The 21319-nt window shown below is 38.4% G+C and overlaps 1 protein-coding gene across 2 annotated transcripts in view; it reads left to right on the top strand.

Moving 5' to 3' along the window:
* The window catches only part of LOC117556709 (MAM domain-containing glycosylphosphatidylinositol anchor protein 1), a 198876-nt gene extending 178106 nt beyond the window's left edge, over positions 1-20770 (top strand). Inside the window, exons 17-18 of one of the 2 annotated variants that reach the window (XM_034232201.1) lie at positions 9681-9786; positions 15854-20770. In XM_034232201.1, the coding sequence (XP_034088092.1) occupies positions 9681-9786; positions 15854-15939 (192 nt within the window). In that variant the 3' untranslated portion in view covers positions 15940-20770. Of the gene's footprint in view, positions 1-9680; positions 9796-15853 lie in introns of both variants that reach the window. The other variant, XM_034232200.1, reaches the window with a different exon arrangement.
* Positions 20771-21319: the final 549 nt, after the last annotated feature.

The following is a 21319-nucleotide window of genomic DNA, read 5'->3' as shown; positions in this document are numbered from 1 at the left end:
TCATGTGTGCTTGCATGCACTGAACTCACATTCGGCCATGCCTACATTAACAACATCACATGTTTGTGTGTGTATCCTAGAACAAGTGGATCCTGAAAATGTGTTTTTTATAGCAATGGGTTGGTATTAAATTCACTGTGGACAAATTAGCCTTTTTCAAAGAAGCAATTTCATAGCACGAAAAAAACAGTTATGGACATGTTATTACCAACATTACAGCATATGTTACTCATTTTATAGGTAATCTAGAAACATTGTTCTGGTATTAGACCTGTTAAGCCCCAAGCCTGTTTTTCAGGTTTCAGGCTCAAAAATGACATTCCCAGAACAAATGACCATATCTTCCCTTCTAAAAGGGTTACATTAATAATCTTTGTTCTCAAAGTAATGATAAACCTGTGAGTTGGATGTAGATAAGTCAGAATCTATATAGATGTTTTTTATTTTAAAGAAAATTCAGATTGAACATGGTAAAAAACTGTAAATTATAGTGTCCGTCCAAAGAATATTTTGTACTTATAGTGAAAACTAACCTTGGATGATGGGTTAGTGGACTAAAAGCTTTAGTAATCCAAAGTACAACATATAACAAGTGATATTTGACCTTTTTAGACAGATTTAGCAAAAACAACGTCTTCTGGGGCCATTTGGGTGGATTTTCCATATCTCTGGCCCCCCTTGTGACATCTCTTCCTGACCGTTAGAGCCAATATAATCGAAGGGAAATCGTCCCGCACACACTCATGTTAAAAAAAGGTTGCGTCTCCGCACATGCAATCTTGCTTCAGAGCGTAGGAATATCGCTGCTCTGATATTTGAAAACGGAATTGCAGTTTTATTGCTTATAGATTATCAGAACATTTCAAAGGGGACACAGTCACATCGGATATTAACCTATGGATTAACTACAGCATCGTTTTTATCGTTTTAATGCCATTGAAGACCAGTTTTGACCAGACAAAGACCTAGGTAAGCCATGTTAGCGTTTTAGGCTACCTAGCGCCACACATTTTGATGTACGTTTTTGTTGATAATGTCGCGAGTTTGTATCTTTCAGTCTTGAGGTGGGCACCGTTAGATTCTGTGTCTTTACGATCATAAACAATGTGTTGGATGTGCAGCTAGGATACGTAATAAGGGAGCTAGGAGTGATTTTCGGTGCAGTAATAGGTTAGCATTTTTCGCTCGGGGCTAATTCAGAGGGTCACTGTTAGCATTGTGTGTTTTTTTTAAAAAGAAAAATGAAAAAGATCAGTTAAATTAGTTTTTTCTCGTTATATGGATATACAATATTCATATTTTATTAAATATTAAGGTTCCTTAGACGTTGTTTCCTGCAAATGACGCGATTTCGGCCCCGGAAGAGGCCTCAAGATGGCACACTGTGGTGGCTTCTTAGAAAAACTCAATGTTGCTTTTGTAAACATGTGTATCAAGCTTTTCCTGATATGTTTTGTCAACATATCTGCTGTAAAATGTCTCCAGCTTATTGAATGTGGTGGAATTATTGTTAATCAGTGAAATCTCCTGCTGTTTTCTTGTTAGAGGAAGACCTATGTAATAATGGCGCTGTGTTGAAAACCACTGCGGTTCACTACTGGAGCCTGTAAAAGAAATGCCTTAATTAGAGCATAATTTCTGAAGATGTGGTTAAATATTTCTGTCAACATTTCTTACATTTTGATGTCACCTGCACCATCCTTTACCTGTTTGATCTTAGGACAGAAAATGATTTAAGATAATGAGTTGTCTCAGTTGTTGAGAGCAACACTTTGATCACAAAGAAAATTCATCAAAATATATATTAATTTGTTTAACTTTTAGAATAATTTAAAGAGTTATTTCAGTTCTTCACTTTGCTCTCTGTTCAACTTTCGCTCACAAACACACACAACAGCTGCTGTGAAACAAATAGAGTTGTTAAATAATGTACAGGGCATGCAGTCTTGATCCCAGCTATTTTTTGCAACTTTCTGTTGTGTATCAATAACCCCAAGGAGACAAAATGAAATAAGAAAGGGTTCTGTCTCTACTACCTGTCTGTCTCTCTTGAGCCTCTCCCTTTCAGCTGTTATTGCTGCCTCTTTTACCACCGTCCTCTGTTGCTGTTGTTTGTCCCCCCTTTTCTATCCATCTCTTTTTCTCCCTCTCTATCTTTCTCTATCTCTGGGGATTGCTAGTTTCCTCACAATCAATAATAATGATTGAGCTGTCTGCTGTTGACAATGGGAATTACCTGACACAATTGCTGTTGTTGTGCTGTTTAGCTTCTTTTCTACAAGTTACAATTGTAAAGAATGGTTCTATTAAGGTGATGTTGCCAGTTGCTATGGCTTGCTGCATTCTTGGTATATGTTTATGGGGAGGAGGAAACAAATGTTACAAATGACCAACAATTGTGTTTTGGCTGCTGGGAGGTCAACAATTGGACTAGGACTGTATTTTCACGAGTGAATGATGAAAGGCTTGGCAGCTCTTGACAACAAAACCGTATCCAAACATTGGCAAACATTTTCATTTGTTATTTACATAAATTAAAATCCAGTAGAGACAGAATATTGCGTGAGGATTAGTCACAAGAAATGGTTAGTTCTCAACTATATGTAAATTACCTGTAACCCTTTGAAATGGAAAAGTCAAGTGATGATGGTTACTGAGTTCACATTTAACATTCATTAAACCCACTCATTGAGACAGAGTTTTCTTGTAAATCAACATAATTTCAGTTTATATTCAATCTTCACAAAGCTCTTTTTTAAATTAATTTAAAGTGTGCATTGTTTTCATCAATATTTTTGCTTTTAGGTAGTGGTTTTCTTTCTGGTCTTTGTTGGCTACATTTGATGCAGTGTTACCTCTAACTGTCAATCAGTGGAAGAGCATGTACATGTGCTTCTCAAACAGCCAGGGCACCAATATTTAAAAACATTGTTTCATGGTGCTACTAGTAGTGGAAATGTAAAAATGGTATCTCTAAGCTCTACTCACAGCTGCAGTTCCCCACACATCATTTCAGAGTCACGCAACATTACAAACCACATTGCGTTAAGCCAGTGCTCATTTGATTTAACTACAATTACATAAAGTTGGATGCTGGTAAGCGATAGAAAAACACTGGTCTATTTCAATGTAACAGAAGCTATATCCTGACCCTATAGGCCAAGCCTCCAACACATTGGACACTTGCCATAATGCAATTGTATTTATGTAAAACCCACATCCTTACCTGGTTACTTGTCTATCAAATGCTACACCTGTTTGTTTTGTAGGCTTTCTTTTAAAAATGACTCGTTTCTCACAAGGCCTTAAATGTACCGAAGTGTAGTCTATGGATCAGAGTTTTCCCGTTGATAATAAATCCGTATTATGTAGCAGTGTATGTGGGACACATCGACATAGAACCTTTATCAGGAGGAGGCGTGTGGACTAGTGTGTTAGTGTTCGGATCAGGGGAGCACAGGTTCAAACCCCACTGCAGTCAGTATGTCGTTGTGTCCATGGGCAAGACACTTCACCCCACATTGCTCCTGTGGGGATTGTCCACACTATTGAGTATGTAAGTTGCTTTGGATAAAAGCGTCTAACATGTAATGTAATATCATCAGCAGATTCACTTGAACTTTCTAAATAGGACTTACCTATCCAAGGAAAGGCCATATGATGAGATTACTCTCTCCTTAGAATGTGACTTCTGCCCTGAGGGGCCCCAGGGTGGATGTTTCTTCTCATACGTGACAAAGCTCCTCCCGAACCACAGAACACACAATACAATGGCTTCATACTGTGGGATGAGTAGCTCTACCTTAGAGTAGACAATTGACTTGATTCTTGTTTCGCCCACTCTTGCACAATCTATCTTTGTCTTACTGCCCCTCTTGATCTTTTCCAAAGTGTTGGGAAGTCAGGTTCAAAGTCGATAATTGGAAACTGTGTGAACCATCCTGCTTGGAAATAACTTTCACTATAATGTTTTGCCCTTTACTGCTATTCATAGAAAATAATAGTGAAATTCTACACAGAAATCCAGCTTTTTTCTGTAATTGTAACAGTTACCATTTTTGACTCCAAGGTAACTTTCTCTATACAATTAAGGAAACCAATACCCTAAATTCCCCATAAAAATAAACAAAGATAACCTTGTCGTGTCCATTATCTATTATCTCAAATCCTTTGAACAACATTCCTATGATTACCTAATTCAGTGGAAATCACAGAGGACTGCTTTTTGAAGTTATCTTGTTCCACAGAGTGCAGGATTGGCTGCATATTGCACATAGATGCTTGTTCCAGTCATGCTTCATGTTTGGAGCATGTCCATGGAGAACTCAAACTTTTTAGTCCTGTGTACAGCTCACTGCATACACCGACCTTTGAGGTGCTGCCACTCGTCTCTGCATTCCCCCTCTCTTTGTGCTCCGTCCAACAAAAGTAATGATGTCTTTGCGAACAGCCTCCCTTCCTGCCTCTCTAAAAGAGCTGCAGCCCAGCCGATGGCTTGCAGTAATACAAGGCTTTTATTATATACAGTGTTAACTGTTTACAATAAAAGCCAACTGATAAGTAAGCATTTGAATTTAAATTGTATGCCTGCTGGTCATTATTACTGTCTGTGTATATTCAAGTTGTAAATTCATGAAATGTGAACTGCCACTGTATGAGCTTCACTGCTCTTTATTTGGGTTCATTGCATCTATAAGGAAACCCACACACTTTAGCATGGGTTTCCCAAACACAGTGAAGAAAAAGTATTTCCACCAATACATTGTAAGTCATTATATCTATGGCTATTACCATCGTTGAATGGTTTTAGTGTTCCATGGAACTGCCATCTGTCTCTTTTCTGCAAGTTTGCCAATCCCATTTCTGACAAAAATCTAAAATAATCAGAGTGAGTTGGCCTTGAAGCTGGTTGTTCATTATGACCAACTTATAAAACACAAATAACATGAAATCAATTGAGTAAAAAAAAAAAAGAGCCAACATGTTGTAGTAGATTATTTGTTTTCCCCACTCGCTCCTCTTTGGATTACCCAGTGGCCATCGGTGTTCCTCACAGTGTTTGGTACCTGAGGGGCTTGTTGGAAACCAGGCCAACCCACATTTGTGTGCACCGACTCTCTGCTGCACCGGTATTTCAAAGCTGTATCTCTCTTTCTTTCTCTCTCTCTCTCTCTTTCTCTCTCTCCCTCTCTCATGGCTGTGTCCCCTCTGGTATATGGACAGCACATCAATGGGAACATTAAAGGTTACAAGCCTCAACAAAACGACACATTCACAACTCCAACCTGACACTTTACTGAATACCCTTTGATCTGTACACACACACATGCACACGCACACACACACACACGCACACACATACACACACACACACACACACACCACACACACACACACACACACACACACACACACACACACACACACACACACACACACACACAAGCCGTCCATCCTACACACTGAACACTGTTTTGACAGGAAATGGGAATTTACTCAGATTTATATTTGCGAAGAGGTTTTCTGTCATATATTGTGATTTGGTAAATGTTATAATTACAGTAAATATAACAGACACATGAAATATATCAGCAGCCTTTTATGGCCAATGGCAAAACAAATTCCACCCCGTAGTCTTGTGAACCTTAGTACTAAGTGAGTTGCCTAAGTTATCATGTACATTTTAGAAAAGCTTCCTTTAGTAATTTACTTTACAGTGGTTAGGGGATGAGAGCTGTACATAAATAATGACAAAAAAATCTATTGTCAATATCAGTTAAAACTTTTTCTTCCCATGATTCTGTATTAAGTACGACGGAGTATTAGCGCCACACTTAGAAAAAAAAACAGAGAGATTTCGAGAATAAAGTCGTAGTTTCATAAGTGACTTGAGAAGGAGACAACAGCAGCGTCCTGCAATAAAATGAGGAATGTGGAGCATCTTGTGAAGCAGTACTTTAGTTTAGGTTTCTCAAATAACGAAATACTTAATCTTTTGGCACATCAGCATCAGATTATCATAAGTATTAGAACTTTGAAAAGGTTGTAAAAGAAACTATGTCTATTATATCGAAGAAAGAACCAAACGGACTTGGAGGAGATTGTCTCCTTTCTGCAGGAGGAAATGGCTGGTTCTGGCCGACTACAAGGCTATCGTTGGTTACATCTACGAGCTGTTCAAAGGGGATTTGTTGTTTCACAAGAAACTATGAGACTTGTAATCAAGGCTTTGAATCCAGAAGGAGTCGAACGATAGCCTTGTAGTGGAATCGGAATGAGCTCCCCATTGACATCAGGACAGCAGAAAGCTTACACATCTTCCGGCGCAGACTGAAAACTCATCTCTTTCGACTCCACTTCGAGCAATAAAATGACTAACAAAGAATTGCTAACAAAGCACTTATATAGGCTACTAATAAAGGACTGGCTTATCTAAAGCCAGTTGAGTAGCACTTGAAATGTTTTTGCTCTATGAAACCTGATGTACTTATATGATTCTGTTTTATTCAAGTTTGTATCTAGTTGGTCGAATGCACTTATTGTAAGTCGCTTTGGATAAAAGCGTCAGCTAAATGCAATGCAATGTAATGTAATGTAGTCGGCCAGAACAAGCCATTTCCTCCTGCAGAAAGGAGACGATCTCCTCCAAGTCCGCTTCTCAAGTCACTTATGAAACTACGACTTTAATCTCGTAATTATTACTTTATTCTCGTAACATTACGACTTTATTCTCGTAACATTACGACTTTATTCTCGTAATGTTACGACTTTATTCTCGTAATTACGACTTTATTCTCGTAACATTACGACTTTATTCTCGTAACATTACGACTTTATTCTCGTAACATTACGACTTTATTCTCGTAATGTTACGACTTTATTCTCGTAATTACGACTTTATTCTCGTAATGTTACGACTTTATTCTCGTAACTATGACTTTATTCTCGTAATATTACGACTTTATTCTCGTAACTATGACTTTATTCTCGTATTATTACGACTTTATTCTCGAAATCTCTCTGGTTTTTTTCTTCTAAGTGTGGCCCTAATACTCCGTCGTAATTAAGCAAACTGCCACGGCTGACAAACTCTGTGATGTACTTCACCTCAGCTCAGTGCCAGCAGTGAGGTTGAAGTGTGAGGCATGCTGGCTCTGGCCACTCACACTTCAGCTTGATCTGTCAGCAGTGAACATTTAGCAAAAGGTCACAGGACTGTTTCCAGAGAAGAATGAACCGGATTGCATAGCAGGATTGCTTAATGCTCTGCCATTGTGTTTGATATATAATCAAAATACATTATGTTAGATGTGATTATGTTGTTTAGTTGGAGGACGGTCATATTTGCTGTAGTTCTTTGCTTTCGCGTCAAGGCCACGGTTAGACTATGTGCTTCCTTCTATTAATTATTTTTCTCATCGTTTAATTATCCGGCGTCAGCACTACCACTTGGTTAATCAGACGTGCTAACAGGTGCATGGAGCAAGTGCCCCTGTGGGTGAGTAATCATGTGTTCTTGTTGTTGGCTATGTATCCTGTTGTGTACTGTGCTGGTTCTATGAGTGAAACTAATGTAAGCAGATAATATCATTTGAGGACAAATAACATTGTAACCCTATAACCACATAGAGAGGAAGCAGCACCAATGCATTTATACATTAGATGACCATGTCGTTTTGACCAATTAGCCGCTTCCCTCTACTATCTCATAGTTTCTCTCACGGCTACCCTCTGCCGAATCAAATAAGCCTTTTTGCACAAATGAGCCGACCAGCTGAACCCATCCAGCCTGTGCTGCTGCATTCTTCTCTTTCTCCCTCCACATCAAGCAATCTGCTTCAAGGTTTTCCCATTCTTTTATATTTATTCATTCAAAATAGATGTATCACTCTGGGACTTATTTTGGAAATAGGTGGGAAAGAGGTGGTAGCTACTACTTTTGTGTTTCCCTCCTTTTTATGAATGTTATTTATTGAGCTCTTTATTTGGACAATTGAAAATGCAGAGACAATTATTTCAGCTGGTTGTAGTATACACACTTGTGTACGTGCGTAGAGGATTAGGAGAAGAGCCAGGATGCGCCTTCAGCCATCATTTTGCATTGTGTGCTGGTCAGTGTGCTGTATAACACGGCAGGCTAAAACAAATCCAAAAGTTCTCAAGTAAAAGCTACATTAACTAATCCAACTACTAACTTTGTACATTTAAATAATATTTAATTCCCAAAGTCATCCTTTATTCACCTTAAACTTGGCTTTTTTTATGATGACAGTGCAGAGGTGAATTCAAGAAATGACTTCCACATGCACACAGTCGTGCTGCTGCTTGTCTATGGTGATGACTCGGTTTTTGGTATCTGCCCCATGAATTTCAGTTTGATACTTCAAACTGACATCCCTGTTTTGCACTAACAGCAATACTTGCAGAATAAAAAACAGGTAATGAAACGCCCCAGCAGTGCAATATGTTTACTGTGATGTGTGCTCCGCCACTCTTCAGCTTTCATTTTCTCACTTACTAAGATAATAGTGGTTGGGTCCGGCTTTTTTCCTTTGCATGTATATGAACTGGCTTAACTGAAACCACCATGTAGCTTGATATATTTACACATACATTGATGGCAAGTCTCTTCTGCTTGTTTACTGGGTTAAATACTCTGTTGATACTGTAGCTCAGCACATTGAGGTTAACAGATGGAGGTCTTAAAGTGCAGCCAGTCATGCACATTTGGCACCCCTTCATGCACATTTGGCACCCCTTCATGCATGCACCTGCTTGCAATCTTGTTATGTGTGTATTCAGTATACAGTATTTCCCATCACATTTATTCAAACATATACACCTGCTCCAGTATGCCAGGAATAACTTGAGGGTTAAGTGCCTTGCTCAGGGGCTAGTTGGTAATGGAAAAAATTGCCATATGTGCAAGCCCACGTACCAATATCTGTGCATGGAGCGCATTTCCGTAGAAACCACTTAACAGATCAAATGAGCCATTACAAATGTAGGATTGCATATCCCTCGGAAATGATATCACAGCAAGCACTTTGGCAATCATATTTAAAATTAAACATCACAAAGCACCACGGTCTGTTTAGAAAAGACAATAAAAGATGCAGTCCTGAGAGTTGCTTTTGTTGTTATTTTTTAGCAACAAAGTTTTCTTGTTTTTTCTCTTTCCTTCCTCATAGTCCACACAGAATACGCTCTCTCTTTGATTAGCTGGGTGCCTTGGTACACTACAGTAATTAGGCTGTCAGTCAATGCCAGATGGCTGGTGGCTATAAGATGTGAAAGTCATCAGATGAATCTTCTGTATAGTTTTATTGTTAAAGGGCCACAAATGAGTATGGTCTAAGAATGCAACTTCTAAATACTCAAAACTGAAGATTATAACTGCACACACCTGACTACCTGCATACTGTGCTGTTCATGTATTTCATATTTCAGCATAATGGTAGAATAAAAGGTTTCATTATTTATTTGACCAGTCTGAGCTCCTGTGTTAAATCTGAACACATGAATCACATTGATATTTATTAAGATGTACATTCTTCATCCCCTTCTGTAGTAACTTTGTTCAGTCCTAATCAGTTATTTGTTTAAGTTAACCTTTTTCTAGCATTGCACCGGTTTTCTTTTCAACTAAACAGATGTCTTTTTATCTTTTTTTAAAATAGATTGTGTTCGAGGGAATTCGAGGCCCGAGTTTCGAGGGGGATATTGCCATTGACGACGTGTCTATCACCATCGGGAAGTGCAAGCAGGACACTGTATCCAGCGCAGGTAAGACAGGTAAGATAGAAATAAACACCCAGAGAAACAAAGAGAAGCATCTCTGATAACTGCCCCCAATACAATTTATTTTAAAAAAGTCAGCAAACTTAGCTAAAAAGGTGAAAAATAGCTCAATTAAACTGATTGGAACATGATTGATTGTAATGAAAATAAATAAATCTAAGGGCAGTATAGAAGGTAATTGTTATAGAAATATAATTTTCAAGGACCATGAGACACTAAACCGTTTCTTAAGTGGTTGAGAGGTGTGGGAATATGTTGCACAGAGAACATTTTGTCAGTGTGGGTGCTGTGTGATGACAAGTGGACACCAGCATGGAGGCGATTTGAAAGCCTTGTCATCAAATGCGGTCTCTCCTCTGCTCCATCCATTTATTTACTTTGAATCCCCCTCTATCCTAGTTTCACACAACACTAACCTGCTACCTTGTCCACACGCACTTTTAATATATCCCGTTACTTTCCCTCTTCCATTTTGCTAGCCATCTACCCTTTTATTACCCATACCTCTGCACTTTTCCGTTTAGAGATAAAGTGTGTAGTGGTATGGATTTAGAGGAAAAGAGCATGAGTGGAGAATGAGTGAGACAGGAATGTCTGTGCAGTGAAGGAAAGAGTGACACCCCTGGATCATATAATGGCTATAGACATCGTTCCACCAGGAGTATTTTTCTCCGTAAACTGACCACAATTGGCCCGACGTGCCTCCAGCTGACATGCTTGACAAGCCAAACCGAGCTGTCTGCCCATAAATAAAATACCAGAATACTATTTTGCTACTTATAAATACTGTTTGTGATGGTCGACTCTGCCTGTAGGGTGAGCAGAGAGAAAAACAAGTGAGTTACAGGGAATCAGTGCATGTCTATGCAATCGAGTCAAGGCATACGTAAATAGCCTTAAGGATAGGGGTGTAGAGAGGAGACGGAAATGGTGAAAAGGTCAAAGATGAAGAGTGACCAAAACTATGTGTACGTGTGAGTGCATGTATGTCTACATGGGTTATGTTGTGTGTGAGAGAGAGAGTGTGAGAAAGAGAGAGAAAGAGGTTTGAGAACTAAAAGACGAAAGAGAATATTAAACTAAAACCTGCCAGCAGTTTAGCTACAGTAAGAGCTGCCCGCTGCCAGGAAAGACTTGCATACAAAAACACAGGCACTTATGCACACTCACACAGACACACACAGGCGCATACACATCATTAAATACTCATAATAGCCTTCATTGCATTCTTTACAGACAAGCACAACAATAGCTTGTTGGCACTGTTCTCTTATCGCACACTGCAATTGTTGTTAGGTGAAATGGGGACAGTAGAAACTGTGAAACTGAGTAATAATCAATTATGTATTGTACACAACTTATATTTTAACCATCATTTTAGCCAATTCATTTCTCATCTTGGAATTAGTCACTGTGTACAGAACTCACAGTAACAGTAAAACATGTTTCATTTGTATCTAAATGTACTACTTTGAATTAAATCATGGCAATTGTATTCATGTAGCCCTACATGACATATCACACAAGTAGCTTCACTTTAGGGAGTCCACTGACACCCTCAATAAGGATAAGAAAAAACTCCCAAAATATCTGGAAATGTGGGAAAAAGGGAAACGCATCAGGTAGAGCAAAAGAGGGGGGACCAACTTCCAGGAAGGAGAGGCATGCAATATGTCATATGTATGTCTTAAGCGAGAATGTATGCATGCAACCTAAGGTGAGAATCCACATGGTTTTGTTAATTGTCTTATTTTTACTACAAAGAAAACATTAGAGCCAAGGAAAAAAAACAATACTGGAAAAATAAATGAGCAAATTATTAAAATCCTGCTTCGCTAACTCCCAGTTGTGAGATGTCTATGATGTCTGCATATGTGTGTGTGATCTTGCTGTTAAGACACTGGCGGATGAAGTGAATAATGGATGAAGGTGTAAACAGGAAGAGGAAAGCTCTTGAGCTCTCCAAGTGTGCGCCTGTGTCCTGCAGGTTTTGTTCAGGCACAGACACACAGTGCAGACAGATGGGTAATTATCAGGCAGGCGATTGGAGTAACACAAATGCATCTGTCTTGAGCCCACCATGGAAGTTGTGCGGTATAATGAGGATTAGAGAACGGATTCAATGAAATCATAGGAATATGACTTGGAAGAAAATGTAAACTCACTCTTGCCTTGCTTTAATTACGCACAATATGAAATATCAAACATTATAGGACATTTTAGCATGGACAATGTGAGTATGAACCAGGCTGTCATCAGAGGCTGCCTTCATAGGATTCACAGGTGTTTGTATAGAAGTATAGATACATGTACGTAGTAGACAGACAGACAGACAGATAGAAAGTGGCTTATTGAATGACAAATAGCTTAAATCACGACTGCACGGTGAGGCAGAGCTTTTGAATACACAATTACAACGCAGCGCATAACATCAATGAAAGCTTTGATCAGCAATCTGTCATATGGATAGGTGTGTGCGCGTGTGTGTGACATCAAACTATGAAACTTTTCTGCTGCTCCCTGCATATCACAGGATGTGGAGGGAGTGTAGGTGAGCCTGGTAGCATCACCCAGCTCATACATCACATAGTGTCACACTCAGATACTCCCACACACTGCATACACACTCAATATACCATATACGTTCATCCACCCGCAAGTGCTTTTTAGTAATATAATCTCACATCGCATGGACACACTTAAGCTGCAGGTTAACTATATGTATGCATAGGGGAATGTTATCGTACTATCCTCCTCAAATGAAGGATGATTGCCTCTGACATGTTTGGTGCTACTCGGCCTGTATAAATCACCTGGCTCAGTTGTGTGTTCAGAGTGTATGAGGTGGAAGGTGAGCACATGTTAATGTATGTTATGTACATGTGATCAGCTACATCTTTTATTAGGAAGTAGCTCAGCATGACGGACAGACATTGACCAGTTTTGGTAGACATTTAAGTTTTTCTACCTGTGATAGTTTGGATATTTCAAGCTCAACAGCAACAAGATGCAGGTTTAGAGGCTAAGATTAGTGTGAGTGGATACATTGCCTATTCACTGTCTCTACTATATGGCCACAACATACACACATGGCAATATAATATTCAATATAAATGCCCAGAGTAATCCATTTTCTTTTAAAACCCATTTCCATGACAGAACAAAATATGTATTATCTGTAGCGCTTTCATACAATGAGTGAAATAAAACGTCCTGCTTCTTCTTGTGTAGAGAGACGAGAGAGATAATGGAGGAAGGACTGCGTAAGGAAAGAAAAACAGAAAGACAGGGAGATGTAAAACATCATGTTCAACTTCGATCTGTTGCCCGCAAACTATACCATGTCAATGTGTATGTATGTGTGTGTGTGTGAGTGAGTGAGTGTGTGTGGGTGTGTTGCACGTGTGTTGCATACGGATCAAAACGTTATTATAAATATCGATTTTCTGCCTGGAGGACAGACCCTTGATATGAAATCACATTGATCTTTTTAATTCAATGCCTACTTTATATTTATGAAACTCTGTCTTTGAGCAGCATGCTTGTGTAATTTCTTTGTTGCTGCATTTTTATAATGCCGTGCAAACAAGGGGAGGACATAGTGTGTACTAAAAGACCAGAATAAGTGTGTTCTTCTGTGCTATTGTGTGTGGAACAGTAAGATTTGAACCAAGTAAAATACATCAGAAATCTTGGATGAATAATATGCGCAATTTGCAGTTATTCTTGTCAGTTAAAAGCTTCTGCCAATAAAAGCACACCTCATTAAAGATGAGTGTACTGCATCTTCTACGGGGCATAAACAAAAAAAACCTGCAGAACAACAATCACAAAGAAAACATCCATCTCATATTGGTGATGATGACATCAATTGAAACTTATTTTTCTCTTTATAATCTCAAAGTTTGAACTCAATGGTGCTTCTCTCTGTTTCTCTGACTTGTTTACTTACCCCCGCCCCCCCTTTCTTGGTTCTTGGTCTGTCCCTTTTTTTGATTCGTAACAGAGATCCATTTTTCTACAACCCTGCTTTCCACATTGGTAACAGGGTTTGGTAATGTTCAAACGATGCTTCTTGTTACAAAGCTGAAAACTCTGCCTCACCAGGGCCTTATCTTGCCTCAGCAGTGAGTCAGACAGCCTTAAAGACTGCCTCAGGCTAAAGCAATACATACATTAACGTATACTTATCTACTTAGCAGGTGGTTAATCTAATGTCAAGGTTAGCCTGTTATTTATAAAATGCAGTTTACAAGGCATAAAGAAAAAAATGACATGTGACAGTTGCCCCTTCTATCCGATTCGTGCTGTACACATTGCATTTAGGAAGAGAAGAACAATATTGTATTACTTATACAACTATTTATTTTTACTGTGAGGCTATAAGCCAGGGGTGCCCAACCTTTTTTGAACTGAGAGCTACTTTTAAAGTTGCCAGTCTGCCGAGATCTACCAGTCCAAATAGAGAGGCGTAGCCACAGCCTACTACCAGGTAAATACACACTTCTACTTGTATAAAACTGACCTTCGTACGATTAATTATAATCTACACACATACAAGTATTGTACACTAAACCAGAGTTGGAGTTTATTCACACGTCACATACTACAGTGGGTAATGTTTTCAAGAAACATTGAACAGTGCTGCCACATATTGTATGACACAGGAAAAAAAGAAAATACTCTGAACCCTTTCTTTGCCATTATATAAAAATAGTGTTGCTACAAAAGTATAAATTAGGCTTACTAATAAGACAACTCAGATCTAAAGTTACACAGGAATCTGCTGCCAAAGTGCAATAAAAAAGACAAAATTAATAAAATCAAACCCTTTTTTTGTTGCATTTTAGTAGATGCCTTTAAAATAGGATGCAAGCAACACTAGTTTCTTAACCTGAATTGATAATAGACTATAATCAATTTAAGTTTGCATTCTTATACCATTTTGTACAATAATTATAATGAATAAGTTCAAAACAAACTAAAACTTACAGCTGATTAATAACGGTATCTAACTTGAGTTTTTATCATATCAAAAACCTGTTGAAATGCTACTGTTATTTTTACTGTCCCCAAAAAGCGCGTCGGCAGCCTCCAGGAATGCTTCTTTCACAACTTCGCCGTCTTTGAAAGACTTCATGTGTTTCACAAGAACGTGACTGACACGATAAGATGGGTAGCAGCCTTGCTCTTGTTGTTGGGCCTGGTGAAAATGGACTGCTGTGCATTTAGCTGTCCTTTCAGGTCCCTCCCCTTTTGGGAGCGTAGGGCAGAATTAGCGTTCGTGCACTGTTTTGAAATGCCGCTCCTAAATTACCCTTCTTCGATAAAGCCACGCTCACATTGCAGATGAGACAGATGGACTTTGAATTGGAATAGATACAAAAATAATCATCCTCCCACTCGGAGTGAAAATGATATATTTTGGTCTTTTTTGCTTCTGCCATAATTGCGGTCTTGTGTGTGTGCGGACTGTCACTCCTGTTGACACGGACAACGTCAGCGAACTAGTGCACTGCCCACCAGCCACGCCCCGACACGTGGGGTCACGCCGGCCAATCACAAAGCTTTGATGCGTTCAAGTGCATTATTCTGGCACAGGAAGATTAGGTTATAGGACATTAACGATAAAACAGAATATTGTTGTTCTATTTTTAGACACATCTCGCGATCGACTGGTTGGGCACCCCTGATATAAGCAAAGACTAAAACGAAATAGATTTTTTATACTTAATGTCCTCATATTCAATTGAATGTGATTGCATTAAAATTCAGAATACATGTCTTACTTTGAGCTATTTAAGTGAATACGCTTTTGACACGCTATCTGTCATAAAGAAATAACTATAAGCAAGAGAGTGAAAAGCACTTATGATTGGTGGCGTGTAATTATTATTACAGCACTGGTGGAGAATGTGTCATCTGTACCTGTCTATGAACTTGGCTATAAAACCTTTTAAAGTCACGAACAGACAGCAGAACCTGGAAACAAGGGGCCTGTAAGTATTTTATTTATGATAACTGTTCTGTTCTATTTTGCCTGTGTCCATAGTTCTGATTGGTGGATCACGCTCACTCCCATTGGCCAGGTGGCTGACCTTCGGCCTCTCCTGCTTCCTGTTGCTACTCTACAGATGATGATCACTTCCTGCGACACCCCCTGTCTGTAGTGACAGACACTGCCCTGACTCACGCTCTTATACTTCTCTCTCTACCCTTCTCCCTGTCCTTTCCTCCACATACATGAGTCTTTGTCTAGTTTCTCCTCCTCTGCTTTCTTTGAACCTTTCCCCCCAGACACTCAGTATAACCAACTGTTGTGCATACTGTATTTAAGGTGAACATACTATATTATTATGATATTTGACGGTTACAATTCACCTTCTCTCCTTTGTCTCTCTATTAATCTGATTAGAATCACTTTATCCATGTCATCCGTGTCACTTTGTCACCTTTACCTCTCCTTCATCAACCCTTTTATCATCCATACATGCTCCCTTTCATGTATCTCCCCTCCCTCAAACCGCAATCCTCAACGGCCCCTCTCACCCTATTCCCCAGACACACCAAAGTGTCGGACACTCTACCAAAGATGACAAAGGACCTGAGGGAATAAAACGAAGGAACAGGATTCCAGGAAGAAAGTGTAAGAGAGAGAAAAAGAGGGTAAAGCCTTCTTATTCACAAGACTGTCTCCCATCGATCCCAAACTCTGGGACATTGGGAGCTAACGAATGATAAAGGGACGGGCTAAGAGAAAGAAACTGATGATTGAATGAATACATAAATGAATGCTGAGAAAAGGACAAGCCAGAAACAGAGGAAATAGAAGTGTGCTCCTGGTAGCCTCTCTGCTTGCCCTCCGCTTGCCACAAGAGATGAACCTCAGCGCGGATTATACGTGTACATTTATCTCTATATATATATTAAATATAACAAAGTTTAAACTTAAACACAACTAGGACAGTGGAGGACTTTACAAAGTGAAATTAAAGAAGCACAATGTTTATACAACCTCTGCTGTACCTTTGGGTTTTATTCTACTTATTATGTGATGTTGCAATTTGTCAGACCTATTCAATGTTTTTGATATTTTGCTTTTTTTTGTTCTTTGGTTCATGGCGTAACGAAGGGTCAAAGGGAATGGGTAATAACGTATTATATTAATATTTATGAGAAGATGATTCGTGATCGAGGACCAGAATTGAGCACGAGGAGGGAAAAGCAAGGATGACCCAAGCCAACTGGATTGGAAACCTCAACTTGTATTGGCACGTACTGAACACACACAAAGACACACACAGACACTTTGTCCTTTCTGACATCACAGCCAGGCCCTCAGCTCACCCTCTGCCTCAAAACATGTCTCCTCTATGGATGAAACAAAAAGAAAACCACAGTTGATAGATGCAACCTTCACGTTTCTGCACCCTAACCATGAACTTCGCATCACTGGACATCATTACTGGTCATGTCCGGATTGATGAGCCACAACTGAAAAGCTGGACATGTTATTTCTCATGAAATGGAAAACAAGGTGTCGTAGAAGAGGGCCACAAAGAGCTTAGAGTGAGTTCAGTTGAATATTTCTTTCTCCACAGGTAATTGAATGTTATGTATGAATTTCCCGTGCAGTGAAAAAAACTGTCAGATTGTTAGCAGCAAGGATTGCATATCAGATTTTCTGTTTTGTTTAATTAATGTCTGTAGTTCAAACTGTTTTTCATAATAACATAGATATGATGGTTAAAGTTAAGCAATACTCATATCGATAGATCTGTATACAAACCTTTATGATTGCATTTGAGATGACAGTTCAGAAGGGAAGGGGTTGTTTTCTAAATACAATTGTAGTCATCATTCATAAAGTTCAATAAAGAAGATGTAGCTATTGTAATCATATTGATAGTATTTTTTCAATGTACTCCATTACGCTTGAACCTATCTCAAGAAAGCTCCAAATTCACATGTTACGCTTTTGCAGTAAGTGATCTACTTGTTATGCTGATCTTCTTCATTACCATGTACATCACATGTGAATCAATCATGAACACCATATGTACTTTTGTCTATGTTATTTCAAATTGATTTGATCACTTTTTTGGTTGCTTTTTCTTAATTGTGGTTGTTACAAATTGTATTGTTGGCTTTACAATCATAAGTAGTGCAGAACATACATAAATGACGTGCCTAATAGATTGTTCCACTTTGGTGTGAGTAGCAATTTCTTTGTTAAGCTGGCACTGGTGGCTACTGTACAGTATGAGTATAACTGTATCAATGACTACTCAGTCACTCAATGCTGCGTAAGGCATGTTGGATTAACCTGTGAAGCTCAGTGTCAGTGGTGTATTATATGAACTTGGGAGCCCTCTGAAACCTGCAGACTCTCAATAATCCTGTACATTAGCTCCATCTCCATTTATTTTACATCTCATGGCAGGTTGCAAATGAATGTTACAACCACTTAAGTGAATTTGAGTGACATGCTTTCCTGTCAATGTAGCTTTGTCATGCTGCAATCATATACTGTAAAGTTATGCTGAAAATATTTTAAACCTTTTAAAATATTTGTTGTATTTAAATGAGCTTAAGTTTAACTTTTAGAAATGTCATGAAGCATTAATGTGCATGGCATTTTCATTGTGCTTACTGTCAAAGTGTTCTTCATATTTCCTCATATTTCAATGGCAGTGGTAACAGAGACTGATTACTTCTGTCATTTTTGCATTTGGACATGCGACAGCTGCAAATTAACTGACAGAATACTGTGGAAACCTCAGATGTATTGTCTGAAACATTGTTATATTTTCAAAATGAAAAGAAACACACTTTGAGGGGACAACTTTAAGCTCAAGTTCAAAGTGAAAGAAGACATTTATTCATTTCACCTACCTGAGATCACAATATCAAGGCATGACATACAGATGTGCAGATAATCTAACCAATATGTTATTATCATAATGTTGCCTGGTGAAGCAACACATTGTCACTTTACCAATGGTTTATGTCAAGTTGGGAAACTAACTGTTACCTGTGTTCATCTACTCCGATATAATGTTTTTTTTTGCACAAATGAATCATCAAAATGCTTCTATTCTGGCAAACTACAGTCCACTCTGAGGCATCATAAGCACTGCGTATTTCCCAGGTGATGACTACCCAAAGGGAAGTTTAAAGATAATCAAGCAATCATCCTTTTTTGGGTTTTGATATCAAGCATTTAAATGCTTTTGAAATTGCCATTACATAATATTTAGAGTGTAAGCACACCTGTAGCAACACTAACATGTGCCCATATGGTATCTAGGATACATACAATGTGAGGCTTTCATATATCTAAAATCATCGCATATAGTTCAATTGACATTATTATTTCAGTACAAGATAATCATGTGCTTCATTTGTTTCAAAAAAACATCCGTCAATAAAATAAAAATGAACAGCAAAGAAAAGCTTCTGTCAATAATAATATTATCTGTCCGGGGGTCAAATGCTTTGGTAGCAAACAAACATCTTAAACATGCGGATCGTCATACAGTACAGTGCTGAAACTAAGAGCAATGAGATGTGTAGCACAGCTGTTAGTTAGCATACAACAGACATGTAATACATCTGTATTGGAGAAGAGGTTCAAGGTATCAAAACATATCTGTGTTACCATATTGAATCCAAGTCAACTTCACAAAAATATTTTCCTGTGGCTTTTAACCAGCATACATAGTGTGATGGAACAACGCTGTATGATTGCTGGTTAGGTTGAAAGCACCTACAGATTGTACATGATTTTACTTCTAGTTTGTAATTGTTTTATAAAATCAGACCAAAGACAAGACAACTAGCTAAAAGTGTACCACATCAATTAGTGCTGGAAATTAACAAATTCATTTGTCTCTTTTCTGGTAGATAACACAATGCATCTACTTAAAATCTCAAGAGAAGTATTTTCCAAAATGTAACATCTAAAGGGTATTTATATTCCTTATTTTCTTATAAAGAATACACTTGTTTGAGTCATTTACATTAGAGCAACTTTTCCACTTCCTGTACATGCTCATCATCTGTTTACTGAGCCCCAGTAGAGTTACACTTGTACGACAAACTGACTGTTAATTATCCACTTACTGTTTACCATCTGTACTATCTTGAACTGATTGGAGTTGACGTCCAAGAGACTGTACGGACCTACTCAGCCTCTATTCCCTCCTTGACTGCAAAAGCTGCCAAAACAGAGAGGAACAGTTTGGCAATAGAACCACATTTCCTTCTGGCAACACAAATAGATAAAGGTTCAATAGTGATTTTTCTGGTTTGTGGGAAATAAGATAATGTGAAACAATCAGTGTCTGAGTGCTGGCAACAGTCCTGGCTTCCCTGTTATGTTACGTAATCTCATGAGTGTTTTGCGACCCTGTTTTACAGACTGCAATGACCTTTTTCACAAAACGCTGCGTGTGACCCTTGCCCTGTCTTCCCAAAAACAGGTGAAAAGCAAAACATTTCAAAATATTTGTTGGATTGATATTGTTTTGTAAACTTCTCCTTCTGATCAAATTATGGGACAAAAAAAGTAACTGACTTCTATTTTTTTGACACATGACAGTGTGGTATTTCAACAAGCAGCTTCAAAATGATGAGCCTTAATACCTTATATTACTTGTTTAGGCCTTATCTGACTATTGTAATTCACTGTGACAAGCATTGTCTTCGCATTAAGTACGTTTTGGGAATCAGTGCATGGGTCACAGTAGTTGTCCACATGCTGAGTGTCAGGTCGACAGCATAGCCTTCATCGGTCTGTGTTTCAATCCATTTTTGGAACAGAAGATTTGAAATGCACCTTTAATGTGTAAAAAAGGGAGAGGGGTATCAAACAGTGCTGGGTGTTGTATATTGCTGTCATGTACTAAAGTATTTTGGAGGAAAGTATATTTGAAATATGATTCTGAAAGGTATAAATAAACGTCAATGAAACACAAAAGGTTAAGGTATTATTGTTTGTTGCTGCAATTGCTCGTGTGTGAAAAGGGAATGATATGTTTGGGTATTACCCAAGTTTCTTCTCTGGCTAGATAAATGAAAAGATCAATAACACTCTTATGTCTGTACAATAAATAAAAAGCAACAGCCAGCTAGTTTAAATTAGCTGTAATCAACACTTGAAACAAATGAAACAGCTAGTTAGACTCTGTCCTTGGGTATTATAATCTGCCAAACAGCACATATAAACCCTAGTAGTACACACATTATTATTCAATTAAAAAACTGGGGAATAGATATTAAAAGTTACTGTTTTACGAAGGTTATGCTATTTCTTGCTTAATTGCTGTATCTTCCTGTAGTTTTGTTGCCAGAAATTGCCATGCAACGGTTGTCCCAAGTAATGAATAGTCTGGCATATTAACTTCTTAAAACTGAGGTTAAAGTTGTATTGGTTTATTGGTTAAGTCTATTGGAACTTCAGGAATAGTTCATGGTTTATGACGGAAATCCGGTTAAATCAGGCACATTTTGTATT

The sequence above is a fragment of the Gymnodraco acuticeps genome, unplaced genomic scaffold (genome assembly GCF_902827175.1).
Source record: "Gymnodraco acuticeps unplaced genomic scaffold, fGymAcu1.1, whole genome shotgun sequence".
NCBI classification, from domain to species: Eukaryota; Metazoa; Chordata; class Actinopteri; order Perciformes; family Bathydraconidae; genus Gymnodraco; species Gymnodraco acuticeps.
This window is presented reverse-complemented; position numbering and strand designations above follow the sequence as displayed.